At 37.1% G+C, this 24,503-nt stretch overlaps 1 protein-coding gene across 3 annotated transcripts in view; it reads left to right on the top strand.

The window, feature by feature from the left end:
- GLRA2 (glycine receptor alpha 2) overlaps positions 1–24,503 on the top strand; it is a 171,983-nt gene that overhangs the window by 32,334 nt on the left and 115,146 nt on the right. The window contains exons 1-3 of one of the 3 annotated variants that reach the window (XM_081792422.1): positions 11,504–11,571; positions 11,667–11,734; positions 19,164–19,387. In XM_081792422.1, coding sequence (XP_081648548.1) covers positions 11,732–11,734; positions 19,164–19,387 — 227 coding nt within the window. In that variant the 5' untranslated portion in view covers positions 11,504–11,571; positions 11,667–11,731. Of the gene's footprint in view, positions 1–11,503; positions 11,572–11,666; positions 11,735–19,163; positions 19,388–24,503 lie in introns of those variants that run through there. The other 2 variants (XM_081792421.1, XM_081792420.1) reach the window with 2 other exon arrangements.

Genomic DNA, 24,503 nt, shown 5'->3' with positions numbered 1-24,503 from the left:
AAAACAGTCAAAAGCTTTCAGTAACCAAGAGACTGCTGAAGTAAGAAAAAGCCAACTTCAAATGGTAGGAAAGTTTTGTGGTGTTTTTTTTGCCTTTGCCCCATTCTCTCCCCAACACTGGTTTTGGCTTTGAATTAGTGGCAACCTGCATTCTCAGCATGGAACCCTGGTCCTTAGTTCTGGAGGGGGCAGAACAAGAATTATTCACAAATTATTTTGTCTGTCTATTCTAACCAATGTGTGCTACCAGATGGACTAATACAAAGCTCTTGCATTAGTTTGCTAGGGTTGCCACAACAAAATAGCACAGAGATTTGCTTTCTCACGGTTCTGGAGGCAATAAGTCTAAGACTGGGTGTCAGCAGGATTGGTCTCCCGAGGACTATCTTCCTGGCTTGCAGATGGCCACCTTCTTACCCATCCTCACAGAGGTCTTTCCTCTATGCACACACATCTCTGGCGTCTCTCTTCTCTTTTCACAAGGACACAATTTATATTAGATTAGGACCTACCCTCACGACCTTATTTAACCTTAATTACCTCTTTAAAGATCTTTCCAAATACAGTTGTGTTCTGAGGTACTGGGGGTTAGCGCTTCAACATATGATTTGGGGAAGGGGGCAGACACAATTCAACCCATAACAGTTCCTATCCCTGTTCCACCTAACTTGGAACTCAGGATGGAAAAAACAGCAAGTATTGATCAAAAACACTACAAAAAACCCACTAAAAACCTGCAGATGCCTGGGGCAAAAGATGACAGCTGAAACATACAATGAGCCACCTAAGGCTGAGAGCAAAAGCTGAGGAAATTTTCTTAGGGAAATTAGGAAATTCAAATCAGCCATGTATGCCGGGGAATTTTGAAAGCAACATGCATTCTCAGGGCAAGATGCATCCTCAGAAAAGACCTGAGAAGATCCTAAATTTCACATTGGGCTGATCTGTAGATTCAGTTCAAGTCTGGCTAGGTATTGAAGGAATGTCCGAACACAGAAAAAATCTGCAGTGTGGGAAAGGTGTGTTTCATCTGTTTGTTTCGTAGGTTGCTGATTTGTTAGCTCTTGGTATTCAAGGAAATCTCTGTCAGAGCCCTCACTGAACACAAGTTGAGGAACAGAGACTACAATGGCCACACATGAGAAGGAATATACTCTTTGCAAAAAAAGTTTGGGAAACTCAATAAACAGATGACCTACTGTATCCTTCAACAATCAAAACATTCAGCAAACTCTGAGGAAGGGAAAGAATCTGATCTCCAGAACAATCACATTATAATATTCAAGCATCCAATTATCAACAAAAAATTACAAAGCATATAAAGTAACAGGAAAGTATGTTCCATTCAAAGGAACAAAATAAATTAACAGAAATTGTCACTGAGCAAGTCCAGACATTAATAGACAAAGCCTTTAAAATAGCTGTCTTAATATGCTTAAAGGCCTAAAGGAAAACAAAATCAAAGAGTGAAACGAAATCAGAAAAGTGATATAGGAATAAAATGAGACTATCAATAAAGAGATAGAAATTATAAAAAGGAACCAAACAAATTCTGAAGCTCAAAAGTATAGTAACAGAGATGGAGAATTCACTAGAGAATTTCAAAATTAGATTTAAGCAGGAAGAAGAAAGAATCAGTAAACTTGAAGATGGGGCAATTGAATTACCAAGTCTGAGGAGCATAAAGAAAAAAGAATGAAGAAAACTGAACTGATGCTCCACCCAACAACAGCAGAATATACATTTTTCTCAAGTGCATCAATGGGATACCAAAACTGGACCACCATATACATTATGGGGGTTCAAGAAGGAGAAGAGAGGGGCACTCAGTCGGTTGAGTATCTGACTTGGGCTCAGGTCGTAATCTCACAGTTTGTGGGCTTGAGCCCTGTGTTGGGCTCTGTGCTGACAGCTCAGAGCCTGGAGCCTGCTTCAAATTCTGTGTCTCTCCCTCTCTCTGCCCCTCCCCTGTTCACACTTGGTGTCTCTCTCTCTCTCTCTCTCAAAAATAAATAAAACTAAAAAAAAAAAAGAAGAGAAAAAGGAAAAGGTGGGAAGAATATTTGAAAAGAATATTTAAAGAAATAATGGGTCCTCAAATTTGATGAAAACATAGATCTACAAATCCAAAAACTTCAATGAACTCCAAGTAGGAAACCCAAAGAGACCCACACTGAGAACATTTATAATCAAACTGTTGAAAGCCAAAGACAATGAGAGGATTTTTAAAACAGCACGAGAAAACCCATTACTTATATGGGATTCCCCAATAAGAATATCAACTTATTTCTCAGTGAAAACTTGGAGTCTAGAAGGCAATGGAATGATATATTTTATGTGTTGGGAGGAAAAAAAAATCAATGTAAATGAGAGCTTGGGAGCTTTTATCCAGCAAAATTGTCTTTCACAAATGAAGAAGAAACAAAGACATTTTCAGATGAACAAAAGCTATGAGAGTTCATTACAACCAGACCTACCTTCCAAGAAATGATAAATGGAGTCCTTTATGAAATGAAATGAAAGAACACTAGACAGTAACTCAAAACCTAATGAAGAAATAAAAATTGCTGGTAAAGGTAAATACATGGACAAATATAAAACAGTATTATGGTAGTTTGGGTTTGTAACTCCACTTCTTAATTCCTCCAGGATTTAAGAGACAAATGCATTTAAAAGTTGTTAATCTATGCTATTGGGCACATAATGAATAAAGATGTAATTTGTGACAACTGCACATAAAGGGAGGAAGATATATCTGTATAGGAGTAGAGTTTCTGTACGTTATTGAAGTTAAGTTGGTATCAATTTAAACTAAATTGCTATAAATTTACAGTGTTAAATGTTATCCCCATGGTAACCACAAAGAAAATATTTAAAAAGTATACAAAAAAAGAAATAAAAGAGAATCAAAAAAATTCACTGCAAAAAAGTTAACCGAACACAAAAGAGGGTAGTAATAGAGGAAATGAAAGACAAAAAAGCTGTAAGATACATAGATATCAAATACCAAATGGCAGATGTAAGTCATTCTTTATCAGTAATTACTTTTAATGCAAATTTTTTTAATGTTTTTTTTTAATTTATTTTTGAGACAGAGAGAGACAGAGCATGAGCGGGGAAGGGGCAGAGAGAGAGGGAGACACAGAATCTGAAGCAGGCTCCAGGCTCTGAGCTGTCAGCACAGAGCCCGATGCGGGGCTCGAACTCACAGACTGTGAAATCGTGACCTGAGTGAAGTCGGACGCTTAACTGACTGAGCCACCCAGGCGCCCCACTTTTAATGCAAATTAACTAAACTCCCCAACCAAAAGACATAGACGGTAAGAATGGATAAAATATGATGTAACTATATGCTATCTACAAGAGACTCACTTTAGATCCAAAGACACAAGTCAGAAGGTAGAAAAAGATTATTTTATGCAAACAGTAACAAAAAGAGAACTGAGGTGGCTATACTAACATCAGACAAAATACAATATTACTAAAAATCTCTTAAAACAAAGAATTGCAGTATATATTGATAAAAGGATCAAATCATCAAGATGATATAACAATTCTAAAAGTATATGCACCAAATACCAGAGCCCCAAAATACATGAAGCAAACATTGACAGAAACAATGGGAGAAATAACACTTCTACAATAACATTTGGAGACTTTAATACACCATTTTCAATAATGGATAGAGCATCTATACAGAGCTCAGTACGGAAAATAAGGATGTGAACAACACTATAAATCAACTAGATCTAACAAACATATATAGAGTGCCCCACCCAACAACAGTAGACTATACATTCTTCTCAAGTGCACATGGAACATTCTCCAGGATAGAGCATATATTGAACCACAAAATAATTCTTAATGAATTTTAAAAGATTAAAATCATGAAAAGTATCTCTTCCAACCACAGTAGAATGAAGCTAAAAATCAATAATAAAAGGAAACCCAGAAAATTCACAAATATTTGGAAATTAACACACTCTTATACAACCAATGGGTCAAAGAAGAAATCACAAGGGAAATTAGAAATGAATGAAAACAAACTTATGGGATGCAGTGAAGACAGTACTCAGAGGGAAATTTATAAAACAAGTGCCTGCATCAAAAAAGAAGAAAGATCTTTTTAAAAAAATTTCTTAATGTTTACTTATTTTTTTGAGAGAGAGAGAGTGTGAGCAGGGGAGGGGCAGAGAGAGAGGGAGACACAGAATCTGAAGCAGGGTCCAGGCTCTGAGCTGTCAGCACAGAGCCCAACACGGGGCTCGAACCCATGAACCATGAGATCATGACCTGAGCTGAAGTCGGACACTTAACTGACTGAACCACTCAGGCACCCCAAAAAGCAGAAAGATCTTAAATAAATAACATAATATTATATTCTGAAGAACTAGAAAAAGAAGAGAAAAACTAAACCTAACACTCTCCAAAAAAGTAAATAATAAAGATTAGAATCAGGAAAAAAAAATAGAAAAGTCTTTAGAGAATCAACAAAACCAAAAGTTGGTTCTTTTAAAAGATCAACAAAAATTACAGACCTTTATGTAGACTGACAAGGAAAAAAGAGAGAAAACTCCAATAACTAAAATCAGAAATAAAAGTGGGGGCATTACAACTGACCTTTCAGAAATAAAAAAAAATTATAAGATTATTAACAAATCAGATAACCTAGATGAAATGGACAAATACCTAGAAACACAAAAATTACCTAAGATGACTGAAGATGAAAAAGAAAATCTCAACAGACCTATCACAAGTAAAGAGATTGAACGAATAATCAAAAATCTTCCAACAAAGAAAACTTCAGGACCAGATGGGTTCACTGGTGAATTCTTCCAAACATTTAAAGAAAAATTAACACCAATACTTCTCAAATTCTTCCAAGAAATAAAAAAGAACACATTCAAACTCATTCTATGAGGTCAACATTACCCTGATATCAAAGCCAGACAGAGACACCACAAGAAAATCACAGACCAATTTCCTTTATGAATACAGATGCAGAAATCCTCAAAAAAATATTAGCAAAACAAATTCAACAGTTTGTATTGAAGAGTCGGGTGTTAATTTGTTCTGTTCTTTTTAGATTCCACATACAAGTGAAATCATATGGTATTTGTCTTTCTCTGCCCTATTTCACTTAGCATAATACACAACTAGATTTCCACAATGCAAAAGGATGAAGTTGGACCTCTATCTCACACCATATACAAAAATTATCACAAAATGAATCAACAGCCTAAATATAAGCGCTGAAACCATTAAACTTTTAAAAGAAAACATAGGGGCAAACCTTCATGACCATGGATTTGGTCATTGATCTTTTTTGATGACACTAAAACATAAGCAACAAAAGAAAAAAAATAGGTAAACTGGATTTCATCAAAACCAAAAACTGTTGTGCATCAAAGTACATTATCAAAGAAGAGTAAACCTACTAAGAGAAACTATTTGCAAATCATATATCTGATCGGGTTTAATATCCACAATATATAAAGAACTCTTATAATTCAACAATAGAAAGACAACCTACCCAATACAAAAATGGGCAAAGGACCTGAATAGACTTTTCTCCAAAATGATAGCCAATAATCACAAGAAAAAATGTTCAATGTCATTAGTCATTAGGGAAATGAAAATCAAAACCACAATAAGATACCCCCTCATACCTACTAGAATGACTACAGTCAAAACATGGAAAATATGTATTGGTGAAGATGTGGAGAAATTGGAATACTCAAAAATTACTTGTGGCAATTTAAAATAGTGTAGCCACTGTAGAAAACAGTATGGCAGTTCCTTAAAAAGTTAAACACAGAATTAGCATGTGACCCCTAATTCCACTCCTGGGTATACATCCACGAGGGTTGAAAGTAGGAACTCAAACATTTCATTGCAGCATTACTCCCAACAGCCAAAGGGTGAAAAAATCCAAGTGTCTATTAACAGATGAATAAACAAAATGTAGTATATATATACAATGATTATTTAGTCATAAAAAAGAAAGAAGTTCTGATACATGCTACAACATGGATGAACATTGAAAACATTATGCTAAGTGAAAGAAGCCAGATACAAAGGATAAATATTGTATGATTCCACTTATATGAAATACCTTGAGTAAACAAATTCATAGAGACAGAAAGTAGATTAGAAGTTACCAGGGGCTTGAGGGAGAGGAGAATGGGGAGTTACTGCTTAATGGTTACAAAGTTTCTGTTTGAAGTGATGGAAAAACTTTGGAAATAGATAGTGGTCAGTGGTTGCACAACTTTGGAGAAACTTCTACTAAAGAAACTTGCCTAACTGATTCAACAGTGTTTTCCAAACTTGTCCTAACTTTAGTGGTTTTATTAATGGACTACAGTTGACATTTCAAGGGACATTCTTGAAAGACTGAAACAAAGTACAAGTGATTATAATTTTGAAAGGGAGACAGAATTACCTGAAGGAACAAATCTCTCTTGTTAAAGTGAAAACTGCCTCCTCAGGACCCAAATGGGCCTGGAGAGTCTGCGTTTCTAACAAGCTCCCAGGTGGTGCTGATTTTGCGGAGCTTCCAACTGCAGTCTGAGTAGCTGCCCTCTTACAGCCAATGTGGTCAACTGATCCAAAAGTGAAGATGCTAATAGGTGATAATTGTAGCATAATTGTAGTTTTACTTGGGTTACCAAGACAAATGCCTTACTGCAAAGAAGATAATCCGAGAGAGAGCAGTATATAGCAACAAAGGGGACCCGTATAGGATGGGGCTTGTCATCTTTGTGCCGGGGATCAGGGAAGGGAGCCTTTCTTCCAAATACATTTAAAGTATTTGAAATCTATTTACCATATAAAAATCTACCTCCATTTATATGTGAATTACATACTAAAGTTATGGCAAGATCAGTCTCTCATAAGAATAAGGCAAAACAATTCAATGCAATCCCTATGAAAATGCCAACAACATTTTTCACAAAACTGGAACAAATAATACTGAAATTGGTATGGAGCCACAAAAGACCCCAAATAGCCAAAGCGATCTTGAAAAAGAAAAACAAAGCTACAGGTATCACAATCCCACATTACAAGGTAATCTGGGATTACAAAACTGTGGTCATCAAAACAGCATGGTACTGCCACAAAAAAGAGATACTTAGATCAATGGAACAGAATAGAGCCCAGAAATAAACACACACTTACATGGTCAATTAATATATGACAAGGGAGGCAAGAACATACAACGAGGAAAAGATGGTTTCTTCAATAAATAGTGCTGGGCAAACCAGACAGCTACATGCAAAATAATGAAACTGGACCACTTTCTAATACCATATACAAAAATAGACTCAAAATGGGTTAAAGACCTGTGAGAGCCGAAATCATAAAAATCCTAGAAGAGGACACAGGTAGTAATTTCTCTGACATTAGCTGTAGCAACATTTTCCTAGATATGTCTCTTAAGGCAATGCAAACAAAAGCAAAAATAAACTATTGGGACCACATCAAAATAAAAAGCTTTTGCACAATGAAGGAAACCATTGATAAAACAAGAAGGCAACCTACTGAATGGGAGAAGATATTTGAGAATGATATGTCCAATAAGGGGTTAATATCCATAATATATAAATAATTTATGCAACTCAACACCATAAAAACAAACAGCCCAATTAAAAAATGGGCAGAGGACCTGAACAGACGTTTGTCCAAAGAAGACATCCAGACAGCCAACAGACACACGAAACGGTGCTCAACGTCGCTAATTATCAGAGAAATGCATATCAAAACCACAATGAAATATTACCTTCCATCGGTGAGAATGACTAAAATCAAAAAGACAAGAAATAACAAGTGTTGGTGAAGATGTGGAAAAAAAGGAACCCTCACATGCCATTGGCAGGAAAGCAAATTGATACAGTCACTGTACCAAGGCTCCTCAAAAACTTAAAAACAGAATTACCATAAGATCCAATAATTCCACTACTGAATATTTACCCAAAGAAAACAAAAAAACATTAATTTGAAAGGATATATGCACTCCTATGTTTATGGCAGCATTATTTACAATAGCCAAGATACAGGAGCAACTTAAGAGTCCATCAATAGATGAATGGATAAGGAAGATGTTGTACACACACACACACACACACACACACACACACACACACACAGAAATATCATGCAAAATAAAAAGATGAAACTGTGCAGTTTGCCACAACATGGATGGACCTAGAGGGTATTATACTCAGTGAAATAAGTCAGACTGAGAAAGACAAATACTACATGATTTCCCTTATATGTAGAATCTAAAAAAAAAATGAATAAACAAAGAAAAAACAGAATCATTCCTGTAAACACAGAGAACAAACTGACGGCTGCCAGAGGGGGTGGGGGGATAGGCAAAGCTTCCAGTTATGAAATGCATAAGTCGTGGGAATAAGAGGCACAGCATAAGGAATATAGTCAATGACACTGTAATAACAATGTAGGCTGATGGATGGTAGCTGCACTTGTGGTAAGCATAGCATCATGTTTAAACTTGTCAAATCACCATGTTGCACTCCTGAAACTAATATAACATTGTGTGTCAGCTACACTCAAATAATAAAAAAAAAAAAAGAATAAGGCAAAAAAGAAAGAAAAGAGTGAGAAAGAAAGGGAAGCAGGGAGGGAGAGAGGGGAGATGGGAGAGAGGAGACGATGTTTGGAAAGAAGGAAGGGATAACAGTGATATGAGAGATTAGGTGTCTACATAATTCTTTTTCCTATTGAAGTCTCATCCAATTCACATTGGAATATCGTCAGTTTGCTGATAAAACCAATTACATGTGGTTAACTAGTGTTAACTATTTCTTTCTACAGTTCACAGAATAATCATTCACTTATGATCACATCTAAGGATGTGTCCTTGTTAATTAGAACACCTTAGTGGATTACTGGGCTAAAATACAGATGAAAGGTTGTATGGACACGTATCAGGATAACAAAATGAAAAACAATTCTAACATCTAACCCAAAGAATTTTCAGGCCGTAGTCCTAGCAGCTTTTATCAGAAAGATAATTTCAGGGGCCTCAGGCATTTTACTCCTGCAGTTAAGAAAAGTGTCCATAAGTTAGGCAACTTCTGCCTCTTACAAACTCTGTGACCTTGGGAAAATTAATTAATTACCTCTGTGTCTCAGCTTCCTCATCTATAAAGTGGGGGACATGGTAACACCTAATGACTGAAGAATGAAATAAGGCACTCACTGGCGCACAGCAGGGTTTTAATATGTATCAACTCTTATTACATGCATGTACTAACCCTGCATCCAAAAAAATTGCTTTTTCTTCTTTCCAAAATTTTATATCCGGATGCAAATGAAACTTGAGAAAATACCCAAGATTGAAGAGGTCAGAAGTAAAGGATCAAACTGTCCCAGAAATATCCCACAAACCAGTGGCAAACACCATGGTTGGCAGGTCAGGAGGAAGCGAGGTTATTGTGTAAGGAATGCGGTGCAGCAAAGGGGCTGAACGTTTAGGTGTTTGGGATGAGAATGATAAGGCATGGAGTGTCAGCCTTTCTACTTACTGTGGCATGACTTTAAGCAAGTTGCTTAATCTCTCTAACCCCCAGTTTCCTCATCTGAAACCATTTACTGGTACAGTAAAACAATTCCTCTTTTGAGAGGATTAAACTAGATAATTTTTAAAATGTGCTTGGTACAGCTTGTTAATATGTGGTAGCTTAAAAAATATTTTGAGTTCTAGCAATACACTCACACCGCCATTTACTTGGAAGGATAAAAATAAGTGTATGATGGTATGACCCAGCATCCTAAATGCCTGTAAGCCAACTGGGGAGGCCAATTGGGGAGGCCAGGATAATGTACAGTAGAAGACATGTCTCTTTCCTGTTTCTTTACCCCCCCATCATTCATTTTCTTATCTATCTTGCATATAAAAATTCATGAAAGCTTCCCATCCTGAATTGGGCTATTTACAATGAAATATTTTATTGTGAAGAGAAGAAAAAAAGTGAACATATACAATGTCTCACAACTTGCCTCTACCTTGTCTAAATGTATTTCTTATTAGCACAAAAGTATATTTGCTATGGAATAGAACTTTATCATCAAGGAAGAGACTCATTTTTGTTCTGTTTTCAGTAACCAAATGAGAAACAAAGTCAAATAGAGTAGAAAGTGACCCTGGGGAAGAAGTCATCTTGGCAGATGTTGAAATAAGAGGGAGAAGGGATGAATTAAAAGACTTGGAATATCTCAAAGATGCAGGCTGAAAAATATTTTGATAATATGATGGTGCCTGTGATTCCATACCTACAAACATTTAAAAAAATAAACACAATCGTTTTCCATTAAGAACAGAAAAGTTAGTTATGTTAAAGAAAAAAACTTAACACATCTCTTTTACCAAAAGTTCTTGCCTGGAGACTTAAGTTCGCTGTTTAACCTAAGTTTCCTTTCCTCAAAGGAAAGGGCTGGAGAACCCTCTGACTTGTCGAGTTTAAACACACGGTACCCAAGCGCCACCATGGCTGAGTTTTACCACCACCCTTAGAGGGAGGCCTCAGTCACTTAGATCCTCATGGCATGTTGGGTATAGAGCCAACCAGGGTGTAGCCTGAACTAGGTTACATAGACCTTGATAAGTAAAGAGAGAGAATTTTCTAGCAATAGAAGGCTCATGGCAGTGTATTCTTAACCCAGAATTAAGGGGTAACTACGTGAGGGCAATAAACATATCTCCCAGAAAAACATGAAACTGGAAATAATTAGACAGTGATATCTATCATCGAAGGGCAAAGAATCTGTGGCCATACCCCCCTGAACATATCTGTTGTCATCTGATCTCAGATGCTAAGCAGAAAAGGGCCTGAGTAGGGCTTGGGTTGGGGAGACCAAGGGCGAGATCAAGAAAGCTAGCCTCTGGGTCTCTGGAGAAAAAAGTGGACTCTCTTTTGAAAGCATATCTAGGATTAATAGCCCTTGCTTTACAATCCAGACATTAAGTGACATTTCTGTGTTTATTTCTTAAAATCAGCCACTTTATTTTTGTATTTTTGTACATCATTTTTCATTGGGGATCAGAGGATATACAGAATGAATGGGCTAAATTCAAAGGTGTCAAGAGAATCAAATTAGACGCACTGATTTAAAGGGTGTCCTGGAAAAGGAGGTGGATGGATAAAGGCCATCCACCCAAAAGGCTATTTTGATAGCAACTAGTGACAATGAATTCAGTTTAATAGTCTCCAGCTTATATTTTCTAAATCCCAAACTCTGCTGGGTAAGTTATCATTGCTTAACTGTCCTTATTCGAAACACTAGTGGGAATGTTATCACTCTGAACCTCTGGGTACAACATTTTTGATTTTGGTTTTTGGCTTTTTTTTTTTTTTTTTTTTTTTTGCAATCTCACCATCATTTTTAGTTTACGTTTCTAGTCATTTGCACAGATGTTGACGGAGCTGTATTCTTGCTTCAATGTCTATTGCAATATTCTTATTGCATTCTGCAGGTCCTCCAGTAAACGTTACTTGCAATATTTTTATCAACAGTTTTGGATCGGTCACAGAAACTACCATGGTAAGTGCCACAATGCCACTGGCAAGAGACAAACGTGACTTGATTATGCCATGAACACAACCTGTCAAATTTTCTATTTATTGTTCAACTTGCAGGGCCTCCTGTAAATGTTACCTGCAACATATTTATCAACAGCTTTGGGTCAATAGCAGAAACTACAATGGTGAGTGGGACTGAGCATTGAAGCCATCGTGTGAAGGAATGGGATACAGGATCGAAGAAGCACTGTTTTATATGTGTGAGACACTTACTGAATGCCAATTTCCAAGTTCACTCACCTCTAGAAAGCGATTATTTGTACACTGTCACTTTAGAAAGTCATTAGTCAAGTGTTCATTACTTAAAACTCAATAATATTTTATCTATCATGCCAGAGAAATTTTTAAAACACTTGATGTTTGGCTCGACTTAGGTACAATTATCAGTAATAAGCATCATGTATCATTAAAGATATTTAAATATTTATATCTCTAATGTTTCAGAAATACAAATTTCAAAGTTTAGGGGGTATTTTTTTTATAGCCAGTCTTTTTCATATAATGGAAGTTTTTAACATAGTCAAGCCTCGGATATGCAACATTAAAGATACATGCCAAGGGGCTGACCTTACACTAAATACACACATGTGTGCGCACACACATGATCTTGTTGCAAAAGAAAGTAGCCCCGAGTCCATAGCAAACGCATCATATGCGTGGCTCCCCCTCAAAAAAAAAAAAAACCCAATAAACATAAAACTAATTATAAGCTCATCATCATGTATGTACAAGTATGTTCCATGTACATGAAAAAGATTTCAGATACTACAAAATCCACCAATATTTCTTATAAATTTCATGGTGATGGTGTTGCTGTGACACAGCCTATGAGATCAAGAGCCTTACAGTGCTAGGTGATAGTGTGGAAATTGACTTTTGGGTGAAATTTTTTCTTGGTCCTCACACAGTTTATTTTAAGTCCTCAATCAATTGGCAGGTTCTAATTTTCATGACTACGTAAAGAGGCCATATTACTGGATGAAGTCAAAATAAAATATGGTTGAACTTGACTAAGTACTTTGATGGCTGATGTCCTAGAAACACTCAAGTGAAATAATGAGCATAATGCCATTGGGAAGTAAAAAATAGTGTTCCCTTGTCTTTATGAATTTTCTCTTTCAGGCTACTAGGATTGTGTTTAACAAATTACTGTACTTTTTGGTGTCCTCAATGCTAGAAAAAAGTAATTTACCTTTTAGCATTCCTTCTCACTGGCAAAATTAGACATAATGCAACTCCACTACCCATTTTAACATTACTGACACAGCACTGTCCAGAAATGAGCCTTCTGGTGCTTTGACAGGAGGTAGCGCATTAAGAATTTTACTCAATATAGTTTTGATAGGGTTATTAAATGACTCACAAGAAAATGTAAACATGGAAGGACTAAGCCAAGCTCTAGGCTTGGCATTCAGTTTTTGTCTCTCCCCTCTTGGTTTTATCCTGATAACAGAGGGGCAAATCTTCCAGCAGCCCAAATCACTGTCACCAGCTTTACACGATGGCATTCAATGACGATATTTGCACGACCTAATGCTGATTGCATTAATTAGAATCCTAAGTTGCTTTGATTAAACTCCTCATTGCATTTACCCTCAATCAAAAATGTAAATGTGCACCTTTCCAATGTTTATTAATGCAAGAAAAAGCTAAACATTTAAGGAGATAAAAACGGAAACTATGGATATCCTTGTTTTCCTGTGTGTTTAATAGTTACTGAAGGTGTTTAATAAATGGGCTGCTTAGGTGTTTCCTGGCCACTTATTAAGGTGTCCTTTGTCATGTTTCCTGTGAGAAACGTTGGAAATCATTGCTCAAGTGTAAAATGAACAGCCTTCCTATCTTGCCGTATCATATAGACTGTATCGCATGGTCAGAAGAGTAGTGGATATTGTGTTTCTTTTATTTCTTAGCTTTTGATGTAATGACCAACTTCATTTGGCTTTGAAAAGGGATCTTTTATTTTCTTCAATTAAAGATTTTGTGTGAAACTAAAATGAATATTTTTTTTGAAACTCTACTGTTCTTAATAAATCCTCATGCCATGTAGGGTAGGAACTGGGAAACTTTTTTCTGTAGAAGACCAGACAGTAAATACTTAAGACTCTGAGGGTCTGACAGTCTCTGTCACAACTACTCCATTCTGCCCTTTTGGCATGAAAGCAACCATAAACAATAGTAAGCAAATGGGTGTGGCTGTACGCCAAAAAACTTTACATACAGAAACAGGCTCCACCTTGAAAGAAAGGGTCTATCCTCCCAGACCCCTCGGGTCCTACCTGGGAATCTACCTGACGCACATGGAATATCATGGCAGCCCAAGCTTCCCTTGCAAAAACCTTGAGATTCTATCACCCATAAATTTACCCACACTTTCACAAAGTTTGACTAAAAGAAAATTGGACAAAAAAAAATGAAACAGAACCAGATTTTTCTCTGAACTGTCTTTAGTAGGAGTCAGAATACCAGACCCTTAGTCTTTATGCACAATAACGTGTGTGGTCACTGAAGACACTGCTTAGAGCTATATGGAAGCAAAAATCATTTTTGCTTTACCTATGTTTTCTGGGATGAATTTTTCCAAGAATGCTTCAGAATTTTGAGTTTCTAAACATGTTGATTTTCCTCTCTTCCCTCATGCCCCACTCTCACTCCATAACCCTGGTCGCATTACTGAAGGATTTAGTTGAGTATTTGATTTGTTTCTAAATAAGAGGCGATGTCATCTCATTAAACTATTGTTGGCACTACCTGCCCACAAAGTATAGGCTCCCTTATAGACCCAATACTGCCTCTCATCCCTTTGATATGTTAGTGTTGAAGATGCAGTTGTGTTATTCTAAGGAATGCTTTTTTATGAATCATTATGATGATATACATTATTCCAAAATACACATTTTTCTTCGTTAAGAGTCATAGGGATCTGTGGCTGGTCATTGCCCACCAACCTTGCGTTAAAAGAATTCAGTGGAACGATTTTTTTGTGGTTCCGAGAAAGGTTATATTTTGTCTTGAGAATGTCAGTTTACCATTTCCTTTTCTTCCTTTCCCCCTTTTCTTTAGCTGCTGATGGCAAGAGAATTTAGAGGAGAGGGAATACATTTGCAACACCTGCTTTCCTCATATAAAGACATACTTTAGGAATATCAGTAATGTCAGTAAAGGTCACAAGTATTTGCGCGCCACCGGCATGCAGCTCTCCCCAAGACTGGCCATCAGAAAATGAAGAGATAGTCTCCTCAAAGGATGTGATTTGGACCTGTGTGTGCTGGAACACTACCCATGCCACAGTAGCAGATCCTGACTCCCTCCTCATTTAACACTTGAGGTGGGGGAGAAAGAGCTGGAAGGGCCTAAAATGTGTTCACTCAGACAGTATCTCCAGAATAGGAGTCCAGCTCCCCCAAACTTGGCCCCAAGAGATAAGTTCCACATGCTCTGCCGGTGACTGCTGCAGGGTGAAGAGTTGTTTTATCTCAGATCTGAGATCATGTTCCTGAGGAACTGGATGAGTGGTAGACAGCCCCTTAGGAGGATGCCCGCTGTGCTGTAACTGCTGAAATGACACCGTGGGTTCCCTTTCATTCTGTAGCTGCATACGCAATTCAGGAGGAGATGCTAACGTATCAGGAATAGCAGGTAGCTACGTTTCTTATTTCTGACTTAAGGAAGCACCAAGAGTCTACCCCAAGCCTGGCATTTTGTTAAACTGAGATACAAGGTGACCTTGGTCTCTCACACTGCAACGTTAAAGCCTGAATCCATCATAAAACAACTGCACCCACCCCCATAATTTCCAATTCAAGGCTAACTTCCCGTATCAAAGCTAGCACAGACTGAGGAGGATGAAACTTTACTGCAGTGTAGCCACAGGTTAAAACCAAAGTGCCACAGAGGCACTGTGGGGAGTCAACAAAGCATAGCCTTCTTGTTGATAACTTTATAATGTAACTAGATTGAAAAATGTGTATGTATGCAAATAAAAGAGAGCAAGAGTAAGGTTTAATAAGAGTGTATATAAGACATAGTGGTAATCTCTGTGTACAAATGCTAGACCAAATATAATAGTACCAAAATAATTCAATTTAAGGAAACCATCTGTGGCATAAGCATAGCATTAGAAGGTATTAGGAAAAGTGAAACTTTAGAAATACTAAACTTGATGTGAGATAATAGTATGGAATGTAGGTACTTGTATTTGTGTTAAGAATATAATAAAGATTATATGACTTACATGCAGCATTTGAAAAAAAATACGTATTTACTCTTATATATATTTTTTAATTTGAATGTTTCCATGACCTAATCTAATACCCAGTCAGTCATAGGAAAACAAATTTTAATACAAGGAAATATGACATTTATTTGACATAGAATAGGTCTCTGGAGAAAGAAGGCAGGAAAAGAAAATTCAGTCTGCATTTAAGCATGTCTCTCAATATTTATTCCCCCTTTAATATTTCATTAAACCTAGAAGCAGACATAAAGACAAAGACAAACTACAGAAGAATATAACTATCTCCTGTGGTTTAGAATATCATGAGAAAATAAACTTAGCTCTACATAAACAGAGATGATGCATGGATAAATCACGTGTCAAGTTTCTACCCTGTATCGAAAATCATAGTAAAGTGAAAGAGTTACAGAGGTCAAAGCCTCAGAAAATCTTTTCTTAGGATACCTATGTCTCTAGTTCCTTGAGCATCCTTTTCTATTCTTAAAGGTTTTAAGGGCAGCTGTTTATTTTAAAATAGTGTATATCATCATAAATAAAATAATCAAAAATTTAAATTCCCATACATTTATATAAACAACAAATACTTCCAAAAGACCTAATAAAAGTCTTATTTCATATAATTCCTGTCATTGTGGCACACACTGTATTTTTCCTCTAAGTTTTCTACTTGTCCTTGCTTACAAATAGGAGGATTCGTTTATTTTAAATGAACTGTTAGACATTTATTGGTTCTATCATGATGTGATAGATTTAGTACTCTCTTTCAAGTTCTGACATTGGGTGAATATGTTTTATTATTTTCTATATATAAAATTCAAAGTAGGAAACCAGGAAATACTGGAGAAGAATACTCATGGGAAAGACTTTAAAAAAAGATGTACATTAGCTGTGAAAATTTATACTGAATTTTTTTAAAGGTCAATGTTTTCATATTGTATGTCACTAATGTAATATTCTCTAGAGTCTCTCGATACACAGCTTTAAATCATTCTCAGGCTCAAGGGAGGATTGCAGTGATGTTCTCTTGGTGATTTTTCTGCCCAATACTGTCTACCTGGCTTCTCATGGCCTTGCCCATCCCAAGATTGCTTTCTGAGGGGCCCTAATTGTCTTCCCTATGGTCCAAGATATTTAACCCATTCACCTCTATTATTTCTAGCTGTCATTACTTCTCATATTAGAGTTTCTCTACCTCCAGAGCTGTCTGAGGGAAGAGATTCTCTTCTCTCCTACTTCCTACTGAAACACACTCACAGACACCTGCTCCCCTCCCCAAATCTGTTGAGGATAACTGGCTCTCACTATAAGGGATATAACAGGGGTGGATGTCAAACACTGGAGAAGCTGCATTTTCCCCCCTCAGGAAACCTTAATGAAAGCTCACAGTTGATGTATCTAGTGTATACTTTATATGTAAGTTGGATTATTGTATTTTCAATAGCCCCATTTTTGATTCTCCACATATCACACATTCCCACTCTTTATTCACACAAAATTCCAAAGCTTCTGGCAACTCCTGTTGCCAATGAAACACTGAACTGGTAATCTCTTTCCAGTTACAATCCTCTGGTCCCTTTGAACAATTCCAAAAATATGTGATGGGGACAACTTTGAGGTGCTGCCATTCTCTTGATTCAAGCACAGGAGGAGTCAGTGAGCAAACAGGACGGGATGGAAGCCTGACTGGGCCCACAACAGTGCCCTCTTAGGTTTGAGAATTTGCCATGCATGCTTGGTAAAATCCCAAATAAAAGTCAGCTGATAAAATTTTCCAAGTTAGAAAGTTTGTATGTTGTATAGTGGAGAACCTTAAGGTTATTCCTTCTAATATTTCAGCCTTTCCAAATAAGCTGGGTTTTGATGACTGATTTTCAGAAATTAGTAACTATTTGATTACTAGCATTCTTTAAGCCTATGTTGGGCACTATTTCCGAGACCTGCCGCCTCCAAAATACTGTATCAGCCTGATAATTAGGATGGCTGTATTTGAAAAAATATCATAGGAATTTGGATAGCTTAGTAATAGGTAGAAGGAACTGGATTGAAGCTCTTTTCCATATACCGTAATCTTTACAACTTAGTATGTTTTTCTTCTTTTGGCCCTAAGGGAATAAACCAAAACTGACCTTCCTGAGGTGGTATCCACTGTACCTGGTAGAGTAACCAACTATCCCAGTTTTGTCTGGGACTGAGTAGATCCCATGAATGTGGTACTTTGGGGAATAAAACTGGGAGGTTCTCAGGCAAACCGGGACAAGTTGGTTACCATTAGAGTAAAATAAACAATGACCAAAAATCCAAGCACCAAAGATGTGGGGATGGAGCAAATGGCGAAAAAAGGAAAAAGAAAGAGAGCAAGAAGGAATGAGTATATATCATCTTAAATGACCCTAAGTGTCAAGAGTGGACAACTATTAGCTCTGAATCATAGTCCCACATGGCTATGGAACACCATTAAAGCCTCTTTTGGGGTCTGCTCTACCAAGCAAAGCAACCATTTCCATGAACCAAAAGATCTTTGAGTAGAAATTCCCAGGAGAGAAGTCACTGCCCCAAGCTGATTTACTGGCAAGGAAGTATACTCCCGGATCAAGTGGGAATGACAGGGTGTACCTGAGTCTCTCACAGGGAGGAGCACCTTTGTCAGAAGGTGTTCAGACTAGGAAAAATGAAAAAGATCTCTGTATTGATGAAGTTTCAAGTCAACTACTGTAGCTACAACCCATTCAGAGAAATGAGAAAATATTTAAGAATTTTAAAAGTAAGTAGCATGATGGAATTATCTTGTCAACACGAAGCATCTCAATATTTATATAGATGGATGTAAAAATATTGTCCCATCATGTCAAAGTTTTATGATAAGATTTCCACTACCAAAAGTACAGAGTGGGTTTCCTTCTGCCCAGAGCATCTGAGCAGAATGAGAATAGAGATCATGTCGTTTCTGATTTGGAAAAGGAATCAGTTTTGACAATCTGCCATCACTGACTTCTGTACTCATGGTTACCTTTCTCTGTGGAAAAATCAGCTTGAGTTAGTATTATTTCCTCTCAGAATGAATAATTTAAACATGAAAAAATTCAACGAAGTCAACCTATTCCATTAGTGTTCTGGTTTGGTTGGGTCTTCTTCTTTTCTCCCCTCTGTTTCCCCTCCTAATAGAACTGAGTAGTTTATTTTGACCAAGATATACACAGCCTGGTTCATATAGACACCAATACTGCACAAAATCAGGGGGAGGAATGAGGGGGAAGTGTAGATGGACCTCTTATGCAAGACTGGGTGATAACTAACTCTTATACATGGGGTTTCTATAGGACTACCGAGTGAATATTTTTCTGAGACAACAGTGGAATGATTCACGGCTGGCATATAGCGAGTATCCTGATGATTCCCTGGACTTGGACCCATCCATGCTGGACTCCATTTGGAAACCAGATTTATTCTTTGCCAATGAGAAGGGTGCCAACTTCCATGATGTCACCACTGACAACAAATTGCTTCGAATTTCAAAAAATGGCAAAGTACTCTACAGTATCAGGTAAGCTTCCGTTGGCTGCACCTATCTACTTCTCCATTTTCCTTCTGGCCTAGAGCTGTCTGATTCTGGAGGGCAACATGCATATAAATATTTGACTTTTGTGGTCAATTGGTTATCATCTGAATCTTAAAACTGGTGAGAATGCCAGAGATTCCTATGGTCTCAGAAGTGTGATTCTCCACAACAAAAATATATTTGGTAGGATGGTGGGTAGATATCATGTAAATACCTGTATATGTGTATTTTTGATTGCTTCAATAAAAGGAGTACAAGCCTTTAGTTCAATTAATCATTGAGAATAATGTACAAATTCTCCACTTCAAGTAGTTTTGCCATTCTATAACATGTAACCACACATACAAAAACATTCAATGGCTCAGCATGGTCAGTGACAGTATACTTTGGGCTGGGTGAGTGAAAAACTGGTCCTAATCTCAGATCTGCCTCTAACTAATCACATGACCTTGATCTCTTAACTTCTCTTGGGCTTGAGCTTGGGAGTAGCAAATTCTGAGATTCATTTTTGCTTTTACATTCAAATACAATCTTCTCCAGAATCTTTATCACCCCAAACTCAAAATAGTATCTTTCTTTTCTGAACACTAGTAACAGTTTCTCTGTGAATCTGTAAGGCTCTTATTTCTTCCTACCTCATGCTTTGGCTATTTTTGTGTATGAATTTAGAATAAGAATAGATCTTTTGAATCATACAATCTAGAATCAAATACAAATTTTGCCACTTACTAAGCTACATAACCTGTAACCCTCAGTTACCTAATTATAAAACGGGAAACACTAAATTTATCTCTAAGTATTCTTGTAAGAATGAATGATGTAGAGGAGAGGTCAGCAAATATTTCCTGTAAGGGTCTAGACAGTAAGTATTTCAGTTTGTAGACCAGACTGTCTCAACTCTGTCACAACCACTCAACTCTACCATTGTAGCACAAAAGCAGCCAGAGACAATACTCAAACAATTGAGTATTCCTGTGTTTCAATAAAATTTTATTTATAAAAACAGATGGTGGACTAGATTCGGCCCTCTGGTTGTAATTTGCCAATCCCTGATATATTGTATATAAAAATACTTGACACAGTACCTGACACAGAGTATGTGCTCAATAAATGCAATGGTGGCTGCCTGTATTTTAAAGTTAACATTCTTTCTAAATAGTAAGCTCTTTAAAGCCAAGATATTTGGATTTTGCGCCTTTTGTAACTCCTCCCAAAGGTCCAAGATGGTGTATTGTATATGAGAGATATTTAATACGTTAAACAAGCAGTGATGTTTTAAAGATCCTTTATAGAATTCTCCCTTTCTCTCCAATCTTATTATAAAGAAAATGGGCAGCTATCCTTGCAAATAATTTTCAAAAGTCTGTAGACTTACCACCATCAAAAAACTCATTTCACAACTCTATATACAATTTAAGTCTGTACTGTATATTCCATTCTTAACCTAGTAATTTCACAGTTTGCTAATGGCTGACAGACCCAATGTCTTGTGGAATGAAAGAGGCTGCTCATTTGTAACAACTGGCAAAGTCACTGCTTACATGAAGAACCAGGAAACATCCTCTGCTTTATTTTGAAGGAACTTTACTTTTATTTTTATTTTTCTAAAGATTTTAAGGAAACACACAATATTTTACATGGTGATGTGTTTGGTGTAAGATGCAGTATTGGGCACAACCTAAGTCAACGTGACCTGATGAAATGGGACATATGTAGAGCGTGGTGCTATGGAGGAGAGTTATAAAAAGCAGCACGGGGTATCAGCTGCTCCAGCTAACCCTCTGGGCCTTGAGTGGCATGTGCTCTAGTAAATACCTGGCATCATGCAATACAGAAATAAAACTAGGGTTTTTTTTTTCTGTTCTGTGAAGACCTTTCCATTCTAGAACCATGAAGAAGATGTTTCCCAGACCTAGATCCAGAGGCAATTCTTCTATCTTTCGTTCCCAGCGTAGCATATTACAAGCTCTGAAATATCCTCACAATTGTTTTGGATTGGGTAGAGTCTGTCCTGTGGCAGGCTGGCTTAGACTTTTCCTTCATTGTGGGTGTTCTATGAAATCAGAGGAAAGATCCTTGGTGTAGAACTGGGCATGTCATTTTAGAGAAACACGGCTCTTGGCAGATTTGAACTACAGGAATCTAATTATTTGCCTGGAAGGATTTTCAATGAGCCAGACACTGTGCTGGGCCTAGAGATCCAGAGCTGAATAAGATATGATCCCTGCCCTGGAAGGGCTCCAGTCTAACAAGGCAGGCAGATAGAAGATAAATTAAGTAATAGGAATAAATGAGGAACAAGGAAAAGAAAAATGGCTCTAACTTTGCAAATGAATGTCATTCAAATATTGTTAGAATTTGGGGACTGACACCTATACACTTGTTTACTTGAGTCACTGGACTCGATTTAACTAGAGGTCCAACTCAAGTTTAAGGCCCTGCGGGTGACAGTTTCTGATGTTTTAAAGGTGCTGGAAAGATCCCTGCTGATGTTTCATCAGGAAGGATTTTCCCTCTACTCAGGCTTACAATGCAAATACCCCTGGAAGAGGGAATCCATTGACCTAAATTCACACTAACCTGTAAGGAGCTGATAGGAAATTTTCTTTCTGATAGTACATTTAATGTCTATGAAGAATAATGAGAATGAGAAAATTGGATGCCTGAGATGAGAAATCAGGATGAAGAGAGTTAAGAAAGATACAAGGAAGGGATACAACGGAAGTACCAAAAATAACATGAATTGTCTCTACCCTACACATTTAAATAATTACTTAAACATTGGTTCACATTAAAAAAATAATGTTCTGTGGTGATGCTTTACATTTGCATTTTCTGAAACCTAAAACAAATTGATGATAGCATTTCATCTATGAACAATCCCATGCTTCCTTACCTTTGTAGCTTCCCACATGGAAACCAAAGTCTAAGTTTTTGATAGCCAAACAAAACCCAAAGAGAACTATGCAGTCCATTGATGCCATAACGAGCAAGATCACACTTCCCAAGAAGTTTCCCAAAAGGCAGCAGTTTAAAAAAGAGGGGATAGTAGACCAGAACTCCACAAGTGTCCTGCAGATTCAAACACTTGAAGTTTTTTGGTAAGAATCAAGTGAATCTTGTATATACTTATTTTTATTTTAATGTTTATTTGTTTATTCTTGGGGTGGAGGAGGAGAGAGGAGAGAGGAGAGGGGAGGGAGGGAGGGAGGGAGAGAGAGAGGGAGAGGGAGAGAGAGAGATTGATTGAGAGAGAGAATCCCAAGCAGGCTCTACGCTGTCAGCACAGATCCCAACGCAGGGCTCGATCTCATGATCCATGAGATCATGACCTGAGCTGAAGTCAAGTTGGATACCTAACCAACTGAGCCAACCAGGGGCTCCACAAACAAATTTTTTAAATAGGAACTAAAAGTCTTAGTTCCTTGTTAGAAAATTTCTATTCAGTGTTGCAAGACACAGTCTTTACTGGTGAAAAATTGTCAAATCTATTTTTGTATGCTTCTCTTCTGATTTTTTCTTTAATATTCACTTCCCTAATATGTTTGATCTTACTCCGTTTTCTTTTTAAGTCTTTTTGTTGACCCACTCCATTATGTATTGATCATCCCTGACCAAAGTGTAAACAAAGATACACATCCTGCTTTGTACATTCTTTTCAGAGATAGTCAAATTCTAAATTCATGTTACTTAAAAAGGCCTGAATCCATAGTGGAATAGTGAGGTGAGCCTTGAGTATTGTATATATTATTGCTCAAACAATATCTGTTGAATTGAATGTAATGAATTGCAGTAGAAGTCAGGGCACCATGGCATAGGGTATGCAATATGAAAGAAAAAAGGAGAGGGTGAGTATTTTTGGAGAAGAGCATCTTGTCTCACTTGTCCACAATGTCTTTGCTAATATTTATTTTCTTCCTTTACTTCCCGTTGCTTCTGAAAATTTTCTGCCAGTATTCTGACTTTTATAGCACCATAGGCGTATTTTTTTTTAATTTGAAGGAATTATATTGCAAAATATCTAATCCAACACCTTGTTTTACCAATGAGGAAGTGAATTCTTCCAGCAAGTTAGGTGAGGTAAAATAATGGAGCCCATAAATAGGAAAGCTAGGACAAGAATCAAAGCTCTTCAGTTTTATATAGCATATGTAGCTTATATAGCATATCTACTTTCTGAAAAATTTTGCTATCCCAGGGACCAAAGGGCTGAATAGACCCATTAAAGTCATTAAGTCAACTTCCCTACCTTCAGGCAACCTGTTGAGAACTCATTCTCATTTTAAAGACCTTTAGAAAAGGAGACTTCATATTCTCTCTTTGGATCCTATAATAAGTTAGTCTAGCATTATACAGAAACTCTTCCTTATATAACTTAAATCACAGTTGTTACATCTTAAATCAGTAGCTTTTCCCTACATTTGTTAACATTATAAACAAACGGCTACCATTTTTGGAAGAATGGAGGGAATTGCCTCACTGTTTTTACTTTCATACATTTTTGTCCCACTAGAGTTAGTAGACATCTGCTTGGTCACCAACACTATGTTGCTGATTTGATTTTACAGTATGTTCCACTCTAGCCCCAAGATGTTCTTCATCTCCCAGTTTTCATTTTGCTGTGTTCTGAAACTTATGATGTTGAATGCTGTCTTGGCTATTTCTGATACTATAGTAGACAAGGGTTTTAGAGTAAAACACCCCTGGGCTTGAGTCTCTGGCCTCAGAACCTGCTGTATGACCTAGGGAGATTTGTTACTCTCTGAACTTCTATTTTTTTCAGCTTTGAAAAAGATGATTTTGGTTAAGAACGTTAGTAGAATACAATATATATTATATGGATACAGGTCAAAAGTGGCATTGCCATATACTCTAGGGCTCTTGGTATTTTCTTATAATTAATGATAGTGTTTTTTGTTCCAGCCTCTAAGACAAAGAGTTAAATGATCAAGATAACTCCCTACAAATTCCAGACAAGGATGGGATGGACCTACTCCTGGAATGTGACCCTATAGAGTAGGGTTCTTAACCTGAGGGCTAGGTGAAAACTCCAGGGGGTCCCTGAATCTCCCTAAAGTGTATGCATGTTTCATGTATTGGG

The sequence above is a fragment of the Panthera onca genome, chromosome X (genome assembly GCF_046562875.1).
Source record: "Panthera onca isolate mPanOnc1 chromosome X, mPanOnc1 haplotype 2, whole genome shotgun sequence".
In the NCBI taxonomy this organism is placed as follows: Eukaryota; Metazoa; Chordata; class Mammalia; order Carnivora; family Felidae; genus Panthera; species Panthera onca.
The sequence above is the reverse complement of the archived record's forward strand: the minus strand, read 5'-3'. Positions and strand labels throughout refer to the sequence as shown.